This window comes from Sciurus vulgaris (assembly GCF_902686455.1).
Source record: "Sciurus vulgaris genome assembly, chromosome: 16".
Lineage (NCBI taxonomy): Eukaryota > Metazoa > Chordata > Mammalia > Rodentia > Sciuridae > Sciurus > Sciurus vulgaris.
This window is the reverse complement of record NC_136477.1, coordinates 60,677,487-60,698,519: the sequence shown is the minus strand read 5'-3', so window position 1 is coordinate 60,698,519 and position 21,033 is coordinate 60,677,487. Positions and strand designations below refer to the sequence as shown.

General features: G+C 43.0%; 1 protein-coding gene across 18 annotated transcripts in view; it reads left to right on the top strand.

Annotated features, from left to right (window-relative positions):
- Positions 1 to 21,033, top strand: part of MAGI1 (membrane associated guanylate kinase, WW and PDZ domain containing 1) — a 692,610-nt gene that overhangs the window by 653,283 nt on the left and 18,294 nt on the right. For 7 of the 18 annotated variants that reach the window (XM_079114351.1, XM_079114363.1, XM_079114352.1 and 4 more), the window contains 6 exons: positions 2,589 to 2,805; positions 7,049 to 7,132; positions 10,261 to 10,352; positions 11,795 to 11,987; positions 15,344 to 15,649; positions 18,538 to 18,741. In XM_079114351.1, coding sequence (XP_078970477.1) covers positions 2,589 to 2,805; positions 7,049 to 7,132; positions 10,261 to 10,352; positions 11,795 to 11,987; positions 15,344 to 15,649; positions 18,538 to 18,741 — 1,096 coding nt within the window. The remainder of the gene's footprint in view (positions 1 to 2,588; positions 2,806 to 7,048; positions 7,133 to 10,260; positions 10,353 to 11,794; positions 11,988 to 15,343; positions 15,650 to 18,537; positions 18,742 to 21,033) is intronic. The other 11 variants (XM_079114364.1, XM_079114361.1, XM_079114354.1 and 8 more) reach the window with 6 other exon arrangements.

Sequence of the window (21,033 nt, the reverse complement as noted above, 5' to 3'; positions counted from 1 at the left end):
ACTTAATAAATAAGAAGGTATCAATACAGCAAAATATAGAGTTGAGAGGGAAAGGCTGCACATAATTCCGCTTTTTTTTTTTTTTTTTTTTTTTTTTTTACCAGAGATTGAACCCAGGACTGCTTAACCACTGAGCCACATCCCCAGCCCTTTTTATATTTTATTGAGAGACAGCATCTCCCTGAGTTGCTTAGGGCCTCGCCAAGTTACTGAGGCTGGCTTTGAACTCGCGATCCTCCTGCCTCAGCCTCCCATGCTGCTGGGATTACAGGTGTGCACCATCACACCTGGTCATAATTCCACTTTTTTCCTATATATTGTGGTGAGTGTGCACACCAACAGTAGTATGCTGATCCTTTACGTGGCTGTTTAGAACTAATACCCTTATATGGAACTCATGCAAAGAAAAACAAACCCCCACTCACATGCAAAAGAGAATGGATATTGTATCTGCCTCGATCATTTTCTCACCCTGGAAATCTTCGTGGTTTCTCTGGGAAGGTAGCAGCCAGGGGTTGCCTCCTGGGACAGAAGTCAGACACCTGTCCTGATAGCCAGTGCACAGCGGTTGAGAGCGCTTGGAAGTGGTCAGAGTCAGGGTCTGGTTCAGGTTTTGGAATGTTCATCCATCCAGGTCTGAGCTGGGCTCTTCATCATCAGAGAACAAGGGCCAGGGGACGTTGGTGCTGCCGTTTACTACCACCCAGATGCCATGCCTCTTCCTGGTGTCTCCCATTTGGCTTCCCCTTGGATGGGATGGAAGGAAAGCCTCTCTTAGAGTTTCACCAAGTGTGGAACACGGTGCTCAGGTTTCTCCCACAGGCACGCCAGGTGTGATTCTAGACGGCCTGTCTCACCTTCACTAAATACACCCCTGGTTTTCCTCCATTTTGAATCCCAGCCAGAGCTTCAGTAGTCAGGAGTAAAGGAAGCCTCGGTCCTTCTTGAACTTTCTTCAGATACTTGTTCCAAAGCAAGGACCAGAAGGGGAGGAAGGGGAGGGACCTGAGAATTAAATGAAAGGGACTGTGGGAAATTTCAGGAGCACGATTGGTGATAACCCCTGGTGGAAGAGCTTCAGGGAACAGAGCACTTAAGGCTGAAGATCGCATGAGCTACTTTAAAAACACAGGCTGTACAGGATCTGTAAGAGGATAGAGATGCCCTTCCTCTCCTCCACCCCACACCAGGATGCTCAAGCACGTGACTGTGGTGATGTGACATCTCTTCCACAGGAGGCAGGATTTTAGGAGTTTTATTATGAATAGGGGAAACGGAATACCTGGAATCACCACAGTCTTTTGTTGAAGAAAATAGGAACTCAGTTATTTTCTTTCCTACCCAGTACTTTTCCTCCCGGTAGGTTTTGCTCTCTGTTCAGTTGCCTTTCAAGGAGCAGGTCATAAAACGGGAAGGGCCTCTGCTTAGCTGGTTTTAATGAACAGGAACTGGCTCATTCTCTTAAAATTTAATTGGAACTCAACTTTGAATGCTACTTGGACTGTGGACAAGTTGTGAGTTTAAGGAGGCTGACCCCCAGGAGTAAACTTTTATATAAAGATTGGTCTTGACTTTTTATTTTTTGGTACTGGGGATTGAACCCAGGGATGCTTAACCACTGAGCCACATCCCCAGCCCTTTTTAAAATATTTTATTTAGAGACAGGGTCTCACTGAGTTGCTTAGGGCCTCTCTAAGTTGCTGAGGCTGGCTTTGAACTCGCAATCCTCCTGCCTCAGCCTCCCGAGCCACTGGGATTTACAGGTGTATGCCACTGGTCTTGACGTTTAAAGCACACCTGCAAAACTGAGTAGCTAACAATTATGAAAGCTCTTCACATGATATTTTTTTTAACTTTTATCCATGCTCATATGAGAACTAAGCATGGTTTTGTAAAGATCTGGCCTCTGTTTCTCCTGGGCTGTTTGTTGATTGTTTTTTCTTTCCACATTTTTTTTTTTTTTTTTTTTTTTTTTATTGGTGCATGATCGTTGTGTTTGCTTTTGCAGTACTGGGGATTGAAGTCTGGGCCTCACCCATGCTAGATCACTGAGCTACAACCCCAGTCCTCTCCTGGTCTAGAAGAACTGATGGCAAACCTTTAGAGAGGGCTTGCATGTTCTAGTATCAAAGACTGCAACATAAGGTACCCCAAAGAGCCTTTTTAGCCCTGATTGTATTTCTTCTAGATATTAAAGCCTTATGGCTAAGCCACTTATGGTATTTTGAGTCACATAGTTTTGTCAAGGAACAAGGAGGTTAAAGCCAATATATGTTGCAGTAAACAAGCCTAGTGTCTTAGCCCAGAACCCAGTGATGAAAATTGGATTTGTTTTTCGCTGCAGCCCAGAGAACAGCATGCTTTGTGATTATGTCTTTCTGTCTGACCTGCCCCTCTGTCTGTCTGCCAATCACTTGGGGATTTATCTGCATTCTGCATTCACTAGAGAAGGTGGACACCCAAATGTTGTTGATGTATTTATGTATGTGTTTGCAAAAGTGCCCGGCAGAGCCACACTGGTGGAACACGCCCCCTCGGGGAGAATCGGCAATGATCTCTTCTTGGCCTTTTCACTTGCTCACTTTCAGCAACCACTGGAAAGGAAAGACAGCCAGAATAGTTCCCAGCACAGCGTTTCCAGCCACCGGAGCCTGCACACCGCCTCCCCAAGCCACAGCACGCAGGTGCTCCCGGAGTACCCACCTGCGGAGGCTCCTGCTCCGGACCAGACCGACAGCTCTGGGCAGAAGAAACCAGATCCTTTTAAAATCTGGGCCCAGTCCAGGAGCATGTATGAAAACCGACGTGAGTAATACCCGGGCTCCTGCCTTCCCCAGACCCTCCCCAGGGCCACCGCTTCCTCTCACCGCTTATTGAAGCTGGCAAAGGCTCAGTGTGCAAACTGGACCACGGTAAATCGGGAGGAGGGCCAAGAGCTTCTCAGAAAGCAGAATCTGCTGGATATTCACGTGGAGGCTCCATGATGTCTCGAGTTTAGGAAAGGGGGTAGGAACGGGTGGTCATCCAAGAAACAGCCTGGATAAAAATCCATTTATGTTTCTCTTCAGTTAAAAGAAGTGGCAGATAAGAGCTGCTGTCTCATTCACTCTTCCCTGAGCTCATGTCTTGCACGACCAGCTCGGACAGATAATAGAACATAAATATATATGGGTAGTAAGAAGAAAATAGGATTTTAGAGGTAATGAGGAGACAGTAAATGCTTACTTGTGGGTCTCTTGGTTTTAAAAAATACTGGTTTTTTTTTTTTTTTAACCATTATTAGTTTTTCTAAACATGCCCTCAAAAAACAAAAAACAGTGAATTGGGTCTAAATTATTAATCTAGTAGGTAAGTGTTTTCTTTGGTTTTACCTTTTTTATAAAAATAAGTTGGCGATGGTGTACTTTGTAACTTCTTGGCTCTGATAAGCCTGTTGTCCCTTCAACGTTTCTCTTCTTTCGATGACATGATTTTCAAAAGCTCTTCACCATAAATGATATTTGTTCATCGCAACCACGAAAGTTCTTACAAAGTTTGAATTTTAGGTGGTGCCCGGTGAGCCTTTTGGGGGACATGGCCACCTCTGACGCTCTCTCCTGAGTGGCTGATCAGGGTCGCCCCACCCGTGACCTCTCTGCCCCTGCTTTTCCTTGGGGCACCAAGTGGGCAGACACTGTGTCGGGAGAGGGAATGGGGGTGGAAGGGCCCCTGAGAGAAGCGCATCACTGGCCCACCCCTTGTCTCTGCCGCCCCTGGCACGGGTTTAGCTCCAGCCACAGCTGTGGTCACCTCTCAGCCAGGTCCCCCGCGAGGTCACAGTGCAGAGGTTGGCGAGGGGTAGGACCCGGGTTCCTTTGCTGGCTGGAGGGCTTCAGCTGGGAGACTTCAGCTGCTTGGTGACCCAAACAGGAGGGGAGCGAGGCCAGCAGCCCTGCCTGAGAAGGAAAGTGGGCGATGCCCCTGGTTGGAACACAGTTGTTAGGGGGCACAGGAGAGCCCCCTTGCTCAGGGACCCCTTCCTCCTCTTCCTCCTCAAGGCAGAGATGTCATGGTCTTCTTTCAACATACCTGCCATGAATTAGGCTGTGTTGGCTGACGGCTCCCTACGCTGACAGAAGCCAGCTAATTTGAAAAGGCATTTATTTAGTCCCCAGACCAGAAATACACCCCTAAAGTACCCCAGAGACCAGGACGAAAGGTACAGAGTTCTCTTTGGAATATCCCTCTCTCACACACAGTAGATGCTAGCACAGGCCGAGTATCCCTGATCCAAAGTATTTCAGATTTTGGAATTTTTTCATCTTTTGCAATATTTGCATGTGCATAATGAGGTATCTTGGGGCTGGAACCCAAGTCTAAACATAAAATTCATTTGCGTTCCATTTGTACCTTACACGCCTACCCTGAAGTTCAACTTATATGCCACTTTTAATAATTTCGTACAGGAAACTTAAGTTTGGTGCTGTGGAATTTCTGCTGGCGGTGGGTGCCGCATCAGCATTTAAAAAGTTTCAGATTCCGGAGCATGTCAGATTTTTAGATCAGGGATGCCCAACTAATATAAGCCTGGGTTCCAGCCTTACTGGTCTCCTCCCTCATGGTAATGATTTCACTTAAATAAGGAAAAAAAAAAAAAAAAGAACTACTGAAGAATGTTTTCCAGAGGGGAATATTTTCATATTCCCTACACATTCCTTTCGAACCAGGCGGCTCCTCCAATCGATGCCCGACTTCAGGGGATGTTGAGCTATTGCTTTATTGACCACCCTTCTGCTTTCCTCCGTGCAGTACACATTTATGATTGAGTTTTCCACGTACGCATCTCACTGTGATAGAATAAATGGCACTTGGAAGTGCTGGCAGGGGCCTCCTGGATTGGCAAGACCATTCTCATACACCTGTTCAATAGGAGGCTCCAACTCATTTTCACCCTGACGGAAATAGCGTTTCTTAGGATCTGGGTATTTTATCCAATTTTTATGAAAGTTTTCACCAGAATAAAAATAATATCTAATGTGACCATAACCAGCTGCTGTCAGCATCGAAATGGCTCAAATGGCAGCTGGAATGAAATAGGTGGGATGGTTCAGTTCTGCCCCTTCACTTTCTGTAACATCCAAGGAATCAGACAGAACGGCACAAATGAGAATCCATTTCGTCGTGGTGATTGGAGGCTCGGTAATGGAGCCTTAGCAGCGCCCTAATTGATGTTAAGGTTCCCATGGATTTCCTCCTCCCTGCTAAGTGACAATAATGATGCACCTTCCCCCACCCGTGGTAATTATTCTGTAGCTGTCACAAAGTTTCTCCTTTTCACAGTATGAGTGAAGGGACCCGAGTTGATCTTGTCCTGGAATCAATATTTGACTTTATCCCAGATCAGTTTCTGCCATTGCCCTAGGTTGTTTTGTATCTTGTCTTTTAAGAACAACAACACACATCCAGGACCTGCCCTGGGTAGATGTGATTCCCTGCCCCTCCCTCCCTCCCTCCACACTGAAGTGAGCAAAGCACTCCAGGAAAAACATCAAAGTTGAAGTCTGGGGTGGGGGTGGGGGGGGGAATAACAGAATGAATCAAACAACATTACCCTATGGAAATTTATGATTACACAAATGGTATGCCTTGACTCCATGTACAAATAGAGAAACAACATGTATCCCATTTGTTTACAATAAAAAAAAAAAAAGTTGAAGTCTGTAGCAGCTCCTTAGTTGTACCAGACGATCCCCTCCTGGTTGAAAATATCTTATCTCTAATTTTATTGTTAAGGGCAATGTGAAGATGAGCCCAGGGGTGCTCAACCACTGAGCCACCTCCCCAGCCCTTTTTTTATATTTTATTTAGAAACGGGGTCTCATTGAGTTGCTTAAGGCCTTGCTAAGTTGCTGAGGCTGGCTTTGAACTCACGATCCTCCTGCCTCAGCCTCCCAGGCCTCTGGGATTAAAGGCATTCGCCTCTGCGCCCAGCTGAACACTTTTTGATTATGTCCTTCACATGGTCTAAATGTTTTATAAAATACCATCTTCTCCACACGGCCATTTGCCAAAACAGCAGTGTCAAAATGAATCGATCCGAATTACAGATGTGTTAATGAGTCCCTTTGAAGGGCTTCAATGTTTAATTAAAAACAAAGACAAGCATTGAGCCCCTTTAAAAGCCATGTTGTATTTTCTCCGGATAACATACCAATTGTGCACATGTCTTTAAAAACGACATTGACACCATCTTATTAGTAAATGTTCGGGGAAATTGGCTAGCATCCAGGAGCATTTATTTCAAAAGAATTTTCAAAGCTCGTAATTGAAATTTTGCCTGATGGCGATATAGTTTAGAAAGAAAAAAAAAAAAATCTCAAAGCTATTATATCAAGCAACATTGTCAACCTGTCCTGCTTTGGAGTGACTGGCTTACAAGTTTAGAATTAATGACTGAAGCTCCTTCATCATGCTGTCTAAGGAGCTCAGGATATTTCTAGATTTTTAGAACTGTTAACAACAATTCCTGTTGTATGTGTTTGTTCAAATCTTGGACAGATTTGACAATTTGTGTGTCTAAGCATGAGACTGTTCTGTTCTGAACTGCCTAAAATTCACCTGGACAGGTATTCGTTCAAGGGAGAATTCCATCTGGAACCCAGTAGTCTCCTAAATCATTACTAGAGTGTCACAGTGCCACAGATATACCTAGATTTTTTTCAAAAGGCAATGAGGGTTTAGACAAACCTTCTATAGATTGTGACATGATTGAAACACGGTCATTGGAAAATATGTACTTTTGAGTCTAATTAAATGTGAACAATCTAAGGTGGTAATAGAAGTCAGAGGGAACTCTCAAGGGTACAAGTAGAAATTCTAGCTTCATGAAAAAAAAAAAAGCAAAAATGCAAAAAAAAAAAAAAAACCTATCAAACTATAGTCCTTTAAAATCCACAGCAGCCTTGACCTACTGTACTGAGCTGTGCATTCCTTATCAATCACAACTAAATTAAAATGAACTAACAAAGAATGTACATTAAGCTTTGCAAAATTGTGAAATTAATTCCAGCTATGTCACCTTCGCCTGCCTCGGGATTGAGCAAGGGGGAAAGAGAGAGAGAAATCAGTTCCACGAATTTTGGAGAATGTCAGAGTAAGGACCTGCTGTAAACTTGTATCTCTCCATTATCGTTCATCCTGTTTGATGTTCCCATCCGTCTGGGGACCTGGGGAGAAGGTCAGAAAAGGGAGGGGAAAATAATGTGCCCTGAAGGGAAGGGGGGGCGCTCTCATTGACTGAGCGTCAACCATTAGATGAGATGACACGTGACACTCATGTCTTCACCATCGTGTGTCTGTGCACGGGGACACCAGGAGGGGCCTCGGCCAACCTGGTCACCCCACTGTTTCTCGTTATCAGAGGAAGTCTTTTGAGTGCTTTATTGACTTGTCACTGGCATTACCCAGAGGAGAATAACTGCTCAGATGGTCTCCCAGGCAAGACTTAGAAACGAAGACAACTGGACAAGGTTTTCTTAGTTCCATGTGATCAGCCTCACTAAAATAAAAATAAAGTCATATTAATATAAACATGGCTCTACCCCGCTGCATCATAAAAACTCAATTCTAATAGACTCTGACTTTTTTTTTTTTTTTTTTGCGGGCGGGGGACCATTTAGAAAGATGTGGCATCAGAGGAGGAAGATTTTACGATCCCATAAGTTTCAACACCGGTTCCTCCCTACATCTGGGCAAGTGACAGTTCATCGGTGGAAAAGTCAAATTGTTAAGATGCTAAAACTGAAGTACCAAAAGACTTCCTTTGTAGCGTGTCTGTCTGTCTGTGTTTGTGTTCCCTGGCTCATTGGTGGTGCCTTTAATATCCCCAGGGTCATCAGGTGGCTTTGTTTTTGATAGAAAACTCTCTAAGTTGGCCATTTTCCCATTGATTCTCCAGAAGAACCAAAAGCTTCCTTCCTGTGGGCTGAACTGTGTGATAAACCCGAGTCGGTCGCCACACCCTCCCTTCCTGATGGCTGACAGCTAAAGCCGCACCATAAGGCAGGAATGTGCTCCATTTGGAGTCCCTGTGGGACGGGCAAATGTTCCCTTGTTAAATGATGCTAAGAAAAATACAGCCGGGCTGGAGGTCTCTGCAGAGGCCCTTGCACTGTTCACAGAAAGGCCTCCTGGTCCTTGGTGGACTTCAGCCAAGCCCTCCCAGCCCCCCCGGAGGCTGGCAAACAGCAGCGCTCGTCGATTAGGGTAATAACCCTCCTACTTGAGTGAACCAAAGACGAGATGCTGCTTGATTTAATTTGTTGTTTCAATGAGGCTATTACAGCAAATACCCTTTACCTAGCTACTTGAACAGGAAAAAAAAATATATATATATAGTTACCTTAGTGTGCTCAAGAAAATATTACTCTCCAATTGCTTTTACGGGCATCCTGTGATGTTGCCAAGCTTGTTTAGCCACAGCAATTATAATAAAAGAGGTTTGGATAAAAAGCACCTGTGCAAAGCCAGAGCATGCAGATGGCCCAAGCAGAATAACAGACTCAAAGTCCTCTGGCTCATACCCGCCTGCCATTCCCTCCCTCTTGGCGTATTCTGTCAGTAGATGCCTTAAGCTCAGGGGCAAGTCCCTGAGAAGGGACACTCTCACTAACCAGAAACCTAAACAGCCATGTTCTTCTTTTCTATCCTACTATACAAATTTGGGAAAAGAATAACATTTTCAAACCTACTCACTTCTTCAACCCCAAATCCCATTGATTAAACAAACCAGAAAGTATGCAGAACAGTATTTTAAAATCTCCTCAAGGATTCAGAGCACCTTAATCATATATGTTCTCTTTAAATAAAAGTGATGTCACTTTATAGGCTGTAAAACACCATATGTATACCTTCAAGTATATTTTAAAAATTAAATAAAAATACCCATTTTTATTACCTTAGTGAAGTAACAGAGTGGTATATAGAATTATTTCATGTATAGTAAGCATTTTTGTCTGGATATTTCTTTTTTAAAAAATGATATTCTTAAATGATATCATTTTAAAAATGATATTTATGTTAAAGCTCTTTGCCATTACTGAATATTAAACATAATATATCAAGTTATTGGCTAATAAATGAGTACTTAAAATGTTGAAATATAGGCAGAATCTGGAGTAGTCATTTTAACAATGAGGTGTGATTGATTAATCTGGATATGTTTTTATACCGGGGATTGAACCTAGGGGTGCTTAACCACCCAGCACATCACTAGCCCTTTTCTGGATTTTATTTAGAGACAGGGCCTTGCTGAGTTGCTTAGGGCCTCGCTGAGTTGCTTAGGGCCTCGCTAAGTTGCTGAGGCTAACTTTGAACTCTCAATCCTCCTGCCTCAGCCTCCCGATCTGCCAGGGTTGCAGGCATGTGCCATGGTGCCCAGTGTGGAATTTTTTTTGTCACCATGGAAGGTTGGCTATTTTAAAATCATGTAAACTTTGTATTTGGAAGTACTAGGTTTTTCGGTTTTGTTTTTTTGCAGAGCCAGGGAGCAAAACCAGGGCCTAACAAATAAGAAATCACTCTACCACTGAATCATACCCCCAACCCTTGAGAGTAATTTTTTGTTGAAAAGGATCTCACAAATCAAATTATTAGTTTGACTCATCTGGATTATCTTAAGAAAAAAGCGACTTCAACATAAATTAGAACTAGGCCTAGTAATGCACATCTGTGATCCCCACAGCTCGGGAGCCTGAAGCAGGGGGATTGCAAGTTTGAAGCCAGCCTTCGTCAATTGGCAAAACCCTGTCTCAAAATCAAAAACTACATAAATAAAATAAAAAGGGTTGGAGATGTAGCTCAGGGGTGGAGCACCCCTGGGTTCAACCCCTAGTACACAAAAAGCAAAAAATAAAAAATTGATCAGAAACTCTTGTTAGCCCAAGTCAGTTTCTTCCATCCCATAATCGATAAAACTTTTTAAATCTACTTAACAATTTTGAGGAAAGCAGTCAATGCCGACTCCGGGCTTAGGTGGACTGGGTTAGGGATCATCAAACAGCGATAGTCCTTTGAAGAACTCAGGGCTCAGGGACCGGTCTGTTTACTCGTCGTGCCCGTGTCCTCTGTTATTTCACCCGTCTAGATGCTTCCGTTTGTCTGTGTTGAAACGCTTTCATCTGCTCATGCGTCAGTAGTCTGGGTCCTAAAGTTGCGCTCATCTTAGGGACGTGTTTCCTTTTATCTGCAAAATAATCTGCCTTCCTTCTCCCCTGCCTGCAGTTCCAGACTACCAGGAACAGGACATCTTCCTCTGGAGAAAAGAGACCGGATTCGGATTTAGAATTCTAGGTGGAAACGAGCCAGGGGAACCTGTGAGTCTTTTGTATGCTTCTCTCCTCAAGTGCCGTGTTTGAGGATTTCGCAGCAAATTGGTGGCAGTGACAGACCACCAAGACAGGCGTCCAGCTAGACACAGCACTGGCTCTTTCATCTTGAGCAGTGTGGGATTCTCCTGGGCTGTCAGAGAGCTTTTTCTTTTCTTTTTTCTGGTTTTTTTTTTTTTTTTTCTTGTCATGAGGAGGAAGGAAAGAGATCCTTCCTAAAGTTCATCTTAGTGCTTGTGGAAAGTAGCAGCTGTAGCAAATGAAAAGCAGGATGGGGATCGGCATCCACTAATAAATCAAGGGCCTGATCCCTTTGGCTAAGTGTGTTCTGTGTGCCAGCAGGTAGGGCGCTTTGTAGGTGGGGTGGCTGGTGCAGAGAGTATTTACCAGGCAGCATGACAGACGCGAGAAAATAAGACCCTATCTTTACCGGAGTGAGGAAAGAACCCTAAACAAGGGTCAGCAGACTTGGAACTTCCCTGGGCCTCGGCTTCTTTGGGTTTAGAATAAATTCCGCGTAACATGACGGGGTTCTTTTAACAGGCATAAAGAGAGCTAGAGGGGTGTATTGTTCATTTCCTTGTGATAACAGCTTTCAGTGTTATTCATTGAGCACTTACTATGTGCCAAGTTCTGTTTTAAAGCCTTTTTACACATGAATATATCCCCAGTTGTCAAATTAGAAGATAAAAATGCAGAAAGGTTCATTAACTTGCCCAAGATCACAGAGCTAGTAAATGGAACAACTGATAAGGGCCCAAGACCAGGCTCCATGTTTTTAGCCACTGTTTTGTCAAAGTTCCTTGTAAACTCCAGATGTCACACAAAGGTGATTGTAGCATACTAAGAAAGCAGGGCACACACAAATATTTTGGCTCAAGTTTAGTGAACAGCAAATATAACAGGAAGACATGAAATATAAAGGTTGGTCTGCCTTTGGTGCTTAAAAAAAAAACCACAGCAATGGGGATCTCAGGCCAGAATTTGCTTCATTCATTCATTCATGTGACAGTATTTGTTGGGTCTACCCTATTGCTAGGCATAGTGCTGGACCCTTAAAAAGAAGTAATATTATAATTAAAATTAGCAGTTTATGAAAGGAGTTTTCTTAGGTAGAAAGGAAAGGAAGAACGATTTTATAAATGAAGTGGGTAAAGGGATTTATTTCTTCAAAGGGGAAAAAGAAAGAGTATCATCAGGAGACCACAGATAAGCATCAAGGAACAAAGCAAGAAATAGTTATTCTTTTCCCAATCTAAAAATTGTTGCAGCACCTAGCAGATACCTTACACACAGTGGGTGCTCAATAAATGCTGGTGGCATACATGTGGACCCAAATCGGACTGAATTATTCCCAGAAATGAGGGGACCATCGGTATCATAGTAAATCAAGAGGGCAACATTTCATCCATCATCCAATTACCCAACAGATTTATATTGGTCACATCGTGCCACTGGGTGCTGCTGATTCAGACGGCCGCCTGAGGTCTGGCGATGAATTAATCTGTGTGGATGGGACGCCAGTAATTGGGAAATCACACCAGCTCGTGGTCCAGCTTATGCAACAAGCTGCCAAGCAAGGCCACGTCAATCTCACAGTGCGGCGTAAAGTGGTGTTTGCTGGTATGTATTCCATTCATTCCTTCCGTGCTCTGTCATTTCTGCGTCTGCCTCCTCAAGCTTCTATTTTAGCAAATGTTTGCAAATGTGATGGAGCTCAGAATTTCCAGATGGTTTGCTTCTCTCCAACCCTGCAAAATGACTGTCATTCAAAAGTACTTTAATGTGCCATTTGCATATATTCAGCAAAGGCTTCTAGAAGAGGTCTAGTTGAATATAGATTACCTGCCTGGCCTCCCCTCACCCAGCCAACCTCTTCATTAGATCCTAATCCTCAACAAAAGAGGGCATTAGGAATATGTGAAAAGTGATGGCTTCAAATTGAAAGAATAAAACTTAGGATTGTAGTGCAAAAAAAAAATATATATATATATCTAGAAAGTTTAATGTTATTGTACCCTGTGGTTGCTTGTCCTATATAATAAACCAAACTTTTTTTTTTTTTTTTTTTTTTGGTACTAGAGATTAACTGAAGGCCACTCAATTACTGAGCCACATCCCCTGGCCTTTTTAATATTTATTTACAGACAGGGTCTTACTGAGTTGCTTAGTACCTCTCTTTTGCTGAGGCTGGTTTTGAACTTGTGATCCTCCCGCCTCAGCCTCCTGAGCCTCTGGGATTACAGGTATGTGCCACCAGGCCCACCTATTTCCCTCTGGTTAAGAAAAATAAAAGAACAAACTGTGGAACTGACTAGGTCTAAGTCATCTCTGATTCTTTCCTCATCAAACTTCAAATTTGAGGTCTCAAAAACAACTTTCTCACTACAAAATTCCATCCTTCTTCCACCTATTTTCAAATTTTTGCATTTCCTATTTGCCATTCTTGTGACTAATGGCTTACTTCTGTATCAGAATCTGCCTTTCTAAAAATTTGTTCTTTTTAGGTGTACATGACAGTAGAGTGTATTGTGACATTTTATACATACATGGAGTATAACTTCCCATAGAGTTTGCCATCTGAAACAGCTAACTGTAAAAGTTTGACCTTTCCATTGGCTAACCAGCTTCCTGAAAGCATATACCCTAATTGTTCATCTTTGTATGCAGTTCCCCATCCCAAAGCCTGGAAGATAGAGCCCAGAATGTAGAAAAGGAAGACTGAGTGTTGTATCAACTGAATTACTAAAGCAATATGACATCAAATAGTAAGAGTTCTACATAGTTAATAGTAAGAGTTCTACATAGTTGGTCTACCTATCAGATAAAATTAACATTTTTAAAAAAATGAGTATAACTCACTTTAAGTAGTATATAATTAATTACAGAATTAAGATATTAAATTTCAGTGTGAGTCCTACCTACTGTGGCCATGGAAAACAAGTGCTAATCAGCCATAGATTTTTTTCCAAGAGCTCATTTACTTATGGCCTCACAATCCTTCTTAACATAGTATTCTGTGCAGTCAGTGGTAGTTAGGTAAAATTGGTTTTTGAGAAGAGTCCGAGGAAAAAAAAGCGTTTTAGTCAGCTCTTTTGCTGCTGTGACTAAAGGACCCAACCAACACAGTTGTAGAGGAGGAAAAGTTTATTTGGGGTCTCACAGTTTCAGAGGTCTCAGTCCATAGACAGCAGACTCGGTTCCTCGGGTCTCATGGTGAGGCTGAACATCATGGCGGAAGAGTGTGGTGGAGGGAAGCAGCTCACATGGTGATCAGGAAACAGAGAGACTCCACTCTCCAGATACAGATATATACCCAAAGCCACGCCCCAGCCATGCCCCAAAGCCACGCCCCCAAGGCCATGCCCACAGTGCCCACCTCCTCCAGCCACACCCACCTGCCTCTGGTTACCACTCAGTTAATCCCATCAGGGGTTCATGCACTGATTGGGTTAAGGCTCTCCCAACCCAATCATTTCTCCTCCAAAGTTTCTTGCCTTGTCTCACACATGAGCTTTTGGGGGACACCTCACATCCAGATCAAAACAAAAAGGAAAAGGATTTTACTTCCCTGACTCAAATAAAAATAGTAAGGCATGTGGGCTCCTTCCTTTAGGCTTATTTTTTAAATATTTAATATTTTGGCTATATAACTCTAGATAAAAGGCATGTTCAACCTATGAAGAGACATTATGTCAAGTGAAAGGAGCTAGTCACAAAAGAAAAATTATTTTGTGATTCAGCTTTCGTGAGGTTTCTAGAGTGATGAAATTCACAGAGACAAACCAGTAGAATGGGAGGCACGAGGCAGGGCTGGTAGGGGAGGGGGAATTAGGGACTCGTTATTTAAGGGCGACAGAATTTCTGCTGGGGAAGACAACAAAGTTCTGGAGATGGATGTTGGTGGTGGCTGTACAACAACCACAATGAAATGTGCACTTAAGAATAAAGTTCAAATTTATGTTTTGCGTGTTTTTTCACAATTAAAAAAAAAATCCTCTCAAGGGAAAAACTTTGGGAGATAAATGCAGCCCTTTCCACTACCTGGCCTCCACACGCATTTTGATTATGGCATGGTTGGTCCCAGCTACTCTGTTGGCTTTTACTTTGTCAACTGACAAAGCCATACAACTGGAATGGTGACTAAATTTGGAAGGAGGTTAACGCCTCCAGTTGTGTGGTTAGGGCAGATACTGACATCTGGAAACTAGGAAGAAAGACCGTGCATACCTCCCGTGGGTATTGTCACCAATCCAACATGTGGAAACCTTAAAGGTGCAATCCACTTACAGTCTCCTGCCTATCGAGAAAAGCAAAACCTGGGTATAAATGTGACTCAGACATAATGACGAGATGATTGTGTGACTCGGGCTGTGTCTGCGAGACCAAGATGGTAGCTGTCAAAGCGCGGCTCCCATCAGTACTTCGTATCTGTTGCCCCTTGTGCAACAGGGAACTCTTTCAGAGTGGGCTGGTCCTGCTGCCTACGTGAATTTGGGTGTGGATGTCCATAGTATGCACAGTAGAACAAGATTTAGGAATTCCTCTTTGGATCAGTGTCCCCTGCTGCCATATGGTTAGTGTTCCTCAAGCGAGGCTGCTGTCCATCCCCGTATCCAGTCCTGTGAGGCCAGGTGCCTCTGTCCCGCCTCCACCTGTAGATTTCAGGTATTGGAGGTAGGAAAAGGTGGAAGGGATGACAGGGTACTTTCTTTGGGTGAGGTCAAGATTTAGACGCAAGCTGGGCGTGGTCGTGCAGGCCCATAATCCCAGCAGCTCAGGAGGCTGAGGCAGGAGGATCTCAAGTTCAAAGCCTCAGCAAAAGTGAGGCCCTAAGCAACTCAGCGAGACCCGGTCTCTAAATAAAATACAAAATAGGGCTGGGGTGTGTGTGGCTCAGTGGTCGAGAGCCCCTGAGTTCCATCCCTGGTACATGCCCCTCCCCCAAAAAAGGATTCTGACGCGAATCTCTGTTGCAGTCCCCAAAACGGAGAACGAGGTGCCCTCGCCAGCCTCCTCTCACCACAGTAGCAACCAGCCTGCCTCGCTGACGGAGGAGAAGCGCACCCCACAGGGCAGCCAGAACTCCCTCAACACCGTGAGCTCGGGCAGCGGCAGCACCAGCGGCATTGGCAGCGGCGGCGGCGGCGGCAGCGGCGTGGTCAGCACCGTGGTCAGCACCGTGGTGCAGCCCTACGACGTGGAGATCCGGCGCGGGGAGAACGAGGGTTTCGGCTTCGTCATCGTGTCCTCGGTGAGCAGGCCCGAAGCAGGCACGACCTTCGGTGAGTGCTGAAATGGATTTGTCCTGGGGTTTCCTACCGTGCCAGGGTATGTTCTGTTGCCAGGAAAGTCGGCCAAAATCTCATTAACAGAAATGCTTTAATGCTTTTCGCTCTGGGTGATTAAAGTCTTAATTGGGGATGGAGTTTCTTTGGGAGCTTTTTCCCTCCTGGAGTTTAGAAAAAAAAAATTTTTTAACCCTTTTAGCTTTCATTCTAACTGTGTGATAGCCTAGGTGAGATTTCTGTGAAACTTAAATAGCAATCCCTTGACAGCATCCAATATCTGAAATGTTTGCCAGAGAAAGACTTTGGAAACATCCCGAGTAGAATATCCTTAATGGCGATGCCCTCAAAAAGTCTTCCAGGTTTAAAAAAGGAGCATCAGGACATAAAAATGCCTAGGAAAAAAAAAAAAAAAGAGGTGTAAGGAGTAAGATACCATATGAGATGCCCTACCCAACTCATCTGTATCCTTTCTCTGTCCCTGTCTGAATTTTTTAAATTTTTTGAAATAATATCTTCCTGTTTCTTGACTTAGGAATCTGGTTAAAATCTGGGTTCAGAGTCATTTGATTTTAGGTTACATTCAGATGTTGGGGTATCGGCAAAGTATGGAGAAACGCAGTGTCACCCGCTCCAAATTTTAACTCTGCTGGGTGCACAAGCAGAGGTGAAGGAGCCCAGAGGATTCTGTCAGCTGTGGCTGTTTCTTCTTCCAATGGATTATAGATGATACACTCCAAAAGGATCCACCTTCCTGATGAGATTCTAAAAGTCCGTGGTCACCTCCCAGGCACGGTTGTTAGTAAATATGGAATGTGATGGGAGAAGGGCCCTGAAGGCTCTGACATTTACCCCAAATGACCTGACCACACAAAGCCTGATGGCCAGTGGCCTTGGTCACTCTGGCTAGGATCAGCAAGGTGCTACATCTCCTTAGCGTTCTGATCCGGTGGAACTCACTTTGCCTCCATTTAGTCTTGGTCAGTTGCTTCCTGCTAAAGCTGTCCTACCCCTGAGTTTTACATTCAGAAGGGGACACTCAGCCAGGTCTATGCATGTGTGGCTGCAGTAACAAACACCCCTTACTAACAGTGCTTTTGTGAGCTGCATTAATAAAGTTATCACAGCATGTCCTGGATGGATAGCCTGACAACAAAGCAAGGGTTTTTTTTTTTGTTTTGTTTTGTTTTCTTTAATGTGTGGTGTTGTTTTGCTTTTTAATTAATTTTGGAGACTTTTCTGCTTACTTTAAAAAGAAAGGAAGAGGAGAAAAGAAACCCCAAGTTTTTTTTTTTCTTCAGATCTACTATTTGACATGTACCATGTGATACCCTCAGCTACTTCAAAATTCTCACATTCAGTTTCTAGAAAGAAAGAACAGATTTTTCAGGTTGCAGGCTATATGTTATATGATTAATATTGAATGTTTTTACTTACAATTTGATCTTTATTTTCCTTTGATTCTTACAATCAAATTAAACTTTCCTTAATACCTTGCATGAGACTTCTGAGCTATGCAGAGCTTTCCTCGTACCTGCTGTTAGATACCTTTACCATGCTAGTTCTCCTTGGAGATGAGCTAAACTTAATCAAGACCTTGAATTTGAGTCTGGATGCTTTCCACTACACCTGTTTCTTGGCTTCCAGTAGACAGCTTACCTTCTCCTCAAACTCAGGCAAATCTGCTAAAATTAAAGCAATAAAGTGCATTCTCCCCCACCTTGACCCTTCAGGTCTCAATTATGATGGAAGCTCCAACTCAGGTAGTTTGGGGTCTGCCATGTTAATTTTGTCAACCTTCCCAAAAGACTAATTCTCAAATTAGATGCATATGAAGTAACAAACATTGCAACTTGATCTATGATTCCCTAGAAAATCCCATGTTGGACCTGAAAGCCAATTTCCTCCTTTCTCTGGAAGCCAGTAGTGACGTGGAGTATCTCCAGGCCCTCTTCAGTGCCTTTTTCCTGGTATTTCAAGTTGTGGATGTACACTAACTTTTGATGGGAAAGGAAACGATGAAAGGAAAAGGTTTAAGGAATGATTTGAACGACCTAGCTTTGGGTCAGTGTCCTCAGTCTGAATAAGTGCTAGGTTTCCATATTCCTTCGAGGGGACTTTTGTAAGGCAGGAGGATGGTGGTGGAGCTAATGAGCCTGCGGGGCCCTACCCTGAAAGCACATGAGAGGGGCCGATTGAGCAGAGGTCCCATAATGAAACATAGGTGTCGGGGTCAGGTGCTTTCTGGGCTCATCTCTCATAATTACGCCCCTTTTCTAAAGCTTTCATCGTTCTGAATAGGAGGCAGAAAGTGTTGGTCCATTAGTGATTCCAGATTGAATTTTTGGTATAGTAGACTCTTAGACCTCCCCAGAAAGCCAGTGATTATTTTTCTAAATGGAGAAAGAACAAAACATTGGCAGAAGCGGACACAGCAGCTGGCAGAAATGGAGTAACACAAACAGAGACTCAGTGAAAGCATCCTTCCCCGCTCTGGGCTTCACATTTGTGGTCCCTAAATAAGCCAAACAGCAAGTTATTTTTGGGCTCTTGAGACTCTTTGAAGTTGCCAGAGCGCCCAGATTCTGTAATCGTTCCAAGGAGGGAGGCTAGGGTTTTCCCCTCGGAGTTAGAGAGAGGCCGCAGCCCTGAACTCTAGTTGGGGGCAGTGGCTGCGTAGACAGGCACCCCTGGTATTGCCAATGTTTTGACCGTCGGCACAGAGCTCTCCTTTAATAACATTTGCTTAATGCTTTAATTAATTAACACTTAACCTTCTCTTTCCCTTTTCAACCCTTTTTCTCCTCCCTTCACTGTATTCCTACGTAACTTAAAAAAAAAAAAAAAAAAAAAAAAAAAAAAAAACTTAAAACTGAATATCAAAGCAGGCAATGCATGTGTAGCTATGCCTCACAAAATAGGTCGGATTATTGAGGGGAGTCCTGCTGACCGCTGTGGCAAGCTGAAAGTAGGAGACCGGATCTTGGCAGTAAATGGATGTTCCATCACCAACAAATCCCATTCAGACATTGTCAACCTAATCAAGGAAGCAGGAAACACAGTTACCCTCCGCATCATTCCCGGGGATGGTAAAGTATACCTCTTATCTCTCTCTCTCTCTCTCTACCCCTATCTCTCTCTCTCTCTCTCTCTCTGTTAGTGTTCATGTAATCGCATTGTTTCAATTTAGAGGCAGCTCTGTCCATCCCTAACCGAACATACCCAGATAGCCATTGTTACTAAACCATCCCTCACCCTCATCTAATTAATTGGTAGCCCTGTGACCCCATCTTGCTGCGGATATGAAAATTCCAGAAAGCCTTCAACCTTCCCCAGTTTATTTTGGTTTTGGTATCCTTGTCTTCAAAACTATAGAAAAGTTTTAATACAAGTAGTAAAGATTACCTGATGTCCTACCTGGAAATGATGAATGACCGCTTTAAACAATCGCAGAAATTTAAGAGTAGCATATGGTAGCAACACAAAACCTACGTGTTGAGCCAGTACTGTTTTTCCATAATAAGTGAATGTATCAAAGTTTTTATTTAATGAGAAAATCTTAGGGTTTATGCTTACTTGATTTGCCCCCATTTGGGGGGGAGGATAACCAGAGTTTGAAATCAGGGGCACTTAACCACTGAGCCACATCCTGAGCCCTATTTTGTATTTTCTTTAGAGACAGGGTCTCATTGAGTTGCTCAGGACCTCATTAAGTTGCTGAGGCTGGCTTTGAACTCTTGATCCTCCTGCCTCACTCTCCTGAGCAGCTGGGATTATAGGCATGTGCCACTGTGTCCGGCCCAAAATTTTAGATGTAGATGAAGAAAAAATTAAATATCTTCATTTTTCATGAATTATATCTACATTAAACCAAACCTATTCTTGTATGCCTATTTACTTGACTCATTCAAGTCAAATCTGTGGTTTTCGTCCTACCCCACCCCCTACAATGCCACCAGGACATTTGTCAGTGTCCGCAGTGGGTACTAAATAGCACCTAGTGGGTGCAGACCAGAGATGCTCAAATGTCATACAGTACACAAAGGAGCCTCCACAATAGTTACCTGGTGCAAAAGATCAGTCTTCATCTTCTTATTCATATTTTGTAAACATAAAGTTGATAATGCTAATGTCAGTCAGTATAGATTGCTTTGGGACTTAAATCCTGAATAATGGAGTTCATTCTACACCAACCTAGCCCTTGGGAGGAAAGTTATAACTTGTTGCAAAATATTTAACTGCTTTTTTTCCTTCTTTCCATACATGTTATAAAATAAAAGACTCATTCTAGAAGTCATTATTTCTCAAGAGAGAAATGTGGTTTATATAGACAGTGTGGTTTAAAAAAAAAAAAATTCTATGCCAGAGATCCATAAAGCAAGAAAATCAAACATTTTATCTGGAAGTCATTCACCAAATGAATATTTTTATATCCTGATTATTAGAAAGTGAGTTTTTTGGTTCAAATTTTGATTGATGTAGCCAGTTATTTTCAGAATTAAATGCAAAACCAAACTAAAATAAATATTTGAACATTTTTCAATTTTTCATTCTAAGAACAGAAAACTTTCTCTGTGCCAAAAATGTCCCATACCAGTTGTAGAGAAAAAAAAAAAAAATAGCTCCTTGAATGATGGTCTTCCTCACCCTCTTTCTGATCATGGTTAGTAATTTACCACTGGTTCTGAAGTCCAGTCTACCAATTTACCACTCTGAAAAGCTATTACAATTTATAAAAGTGATCACAAGATGATAGAAGGTGGAAACATAGATTCTTAATGGAAAGGATAAAGGAAACTAGAAAAACGAAAGGAGAAATGGTTCAGAGACCCAAACATAATACATAATTTTTGACATGTTTACCAACATGCCCTGGAGAATCTGCACAGAAAAAGAAATCCAGAAGAACAGGACACAGGAATCCACTTGCTGGTTCTGTACTAGTCCATCTTAATATAAGAATACGAATGTCCCAGAAAGGAAGGAAAGAAGGCACTCCTTAAAGGAAGGGCATAGAAAAAGAGTTTGAAATCAGAAAAGACACACATATGCAAAAGCACCTTATATCACAGTGCACATGCTAGGTGTTGAGGTAGTGAGGTACAGTGACAATATTTTTGAAAACCTGAACACCAAAGAATATAATGCATGGTGGATTGTCCCCTAGCAGTTGGCAATAAGAAGGAATTCTTCAAACTTCAGTGCTTCCGTACAACATTCAGGCAGATCTCTTGTGCTACTTAGAAGATAATAAACATGAAGTCCCGAAGGACTGATATTTTTAAAGATGGCCCCTGATCTGCAGAGGGGGGTGATCTCTTCCAAAAGGTTTCAGCAGATTGTTGCCATGACAATGAAACTTTTTGCCAGTGTCTTTGTAA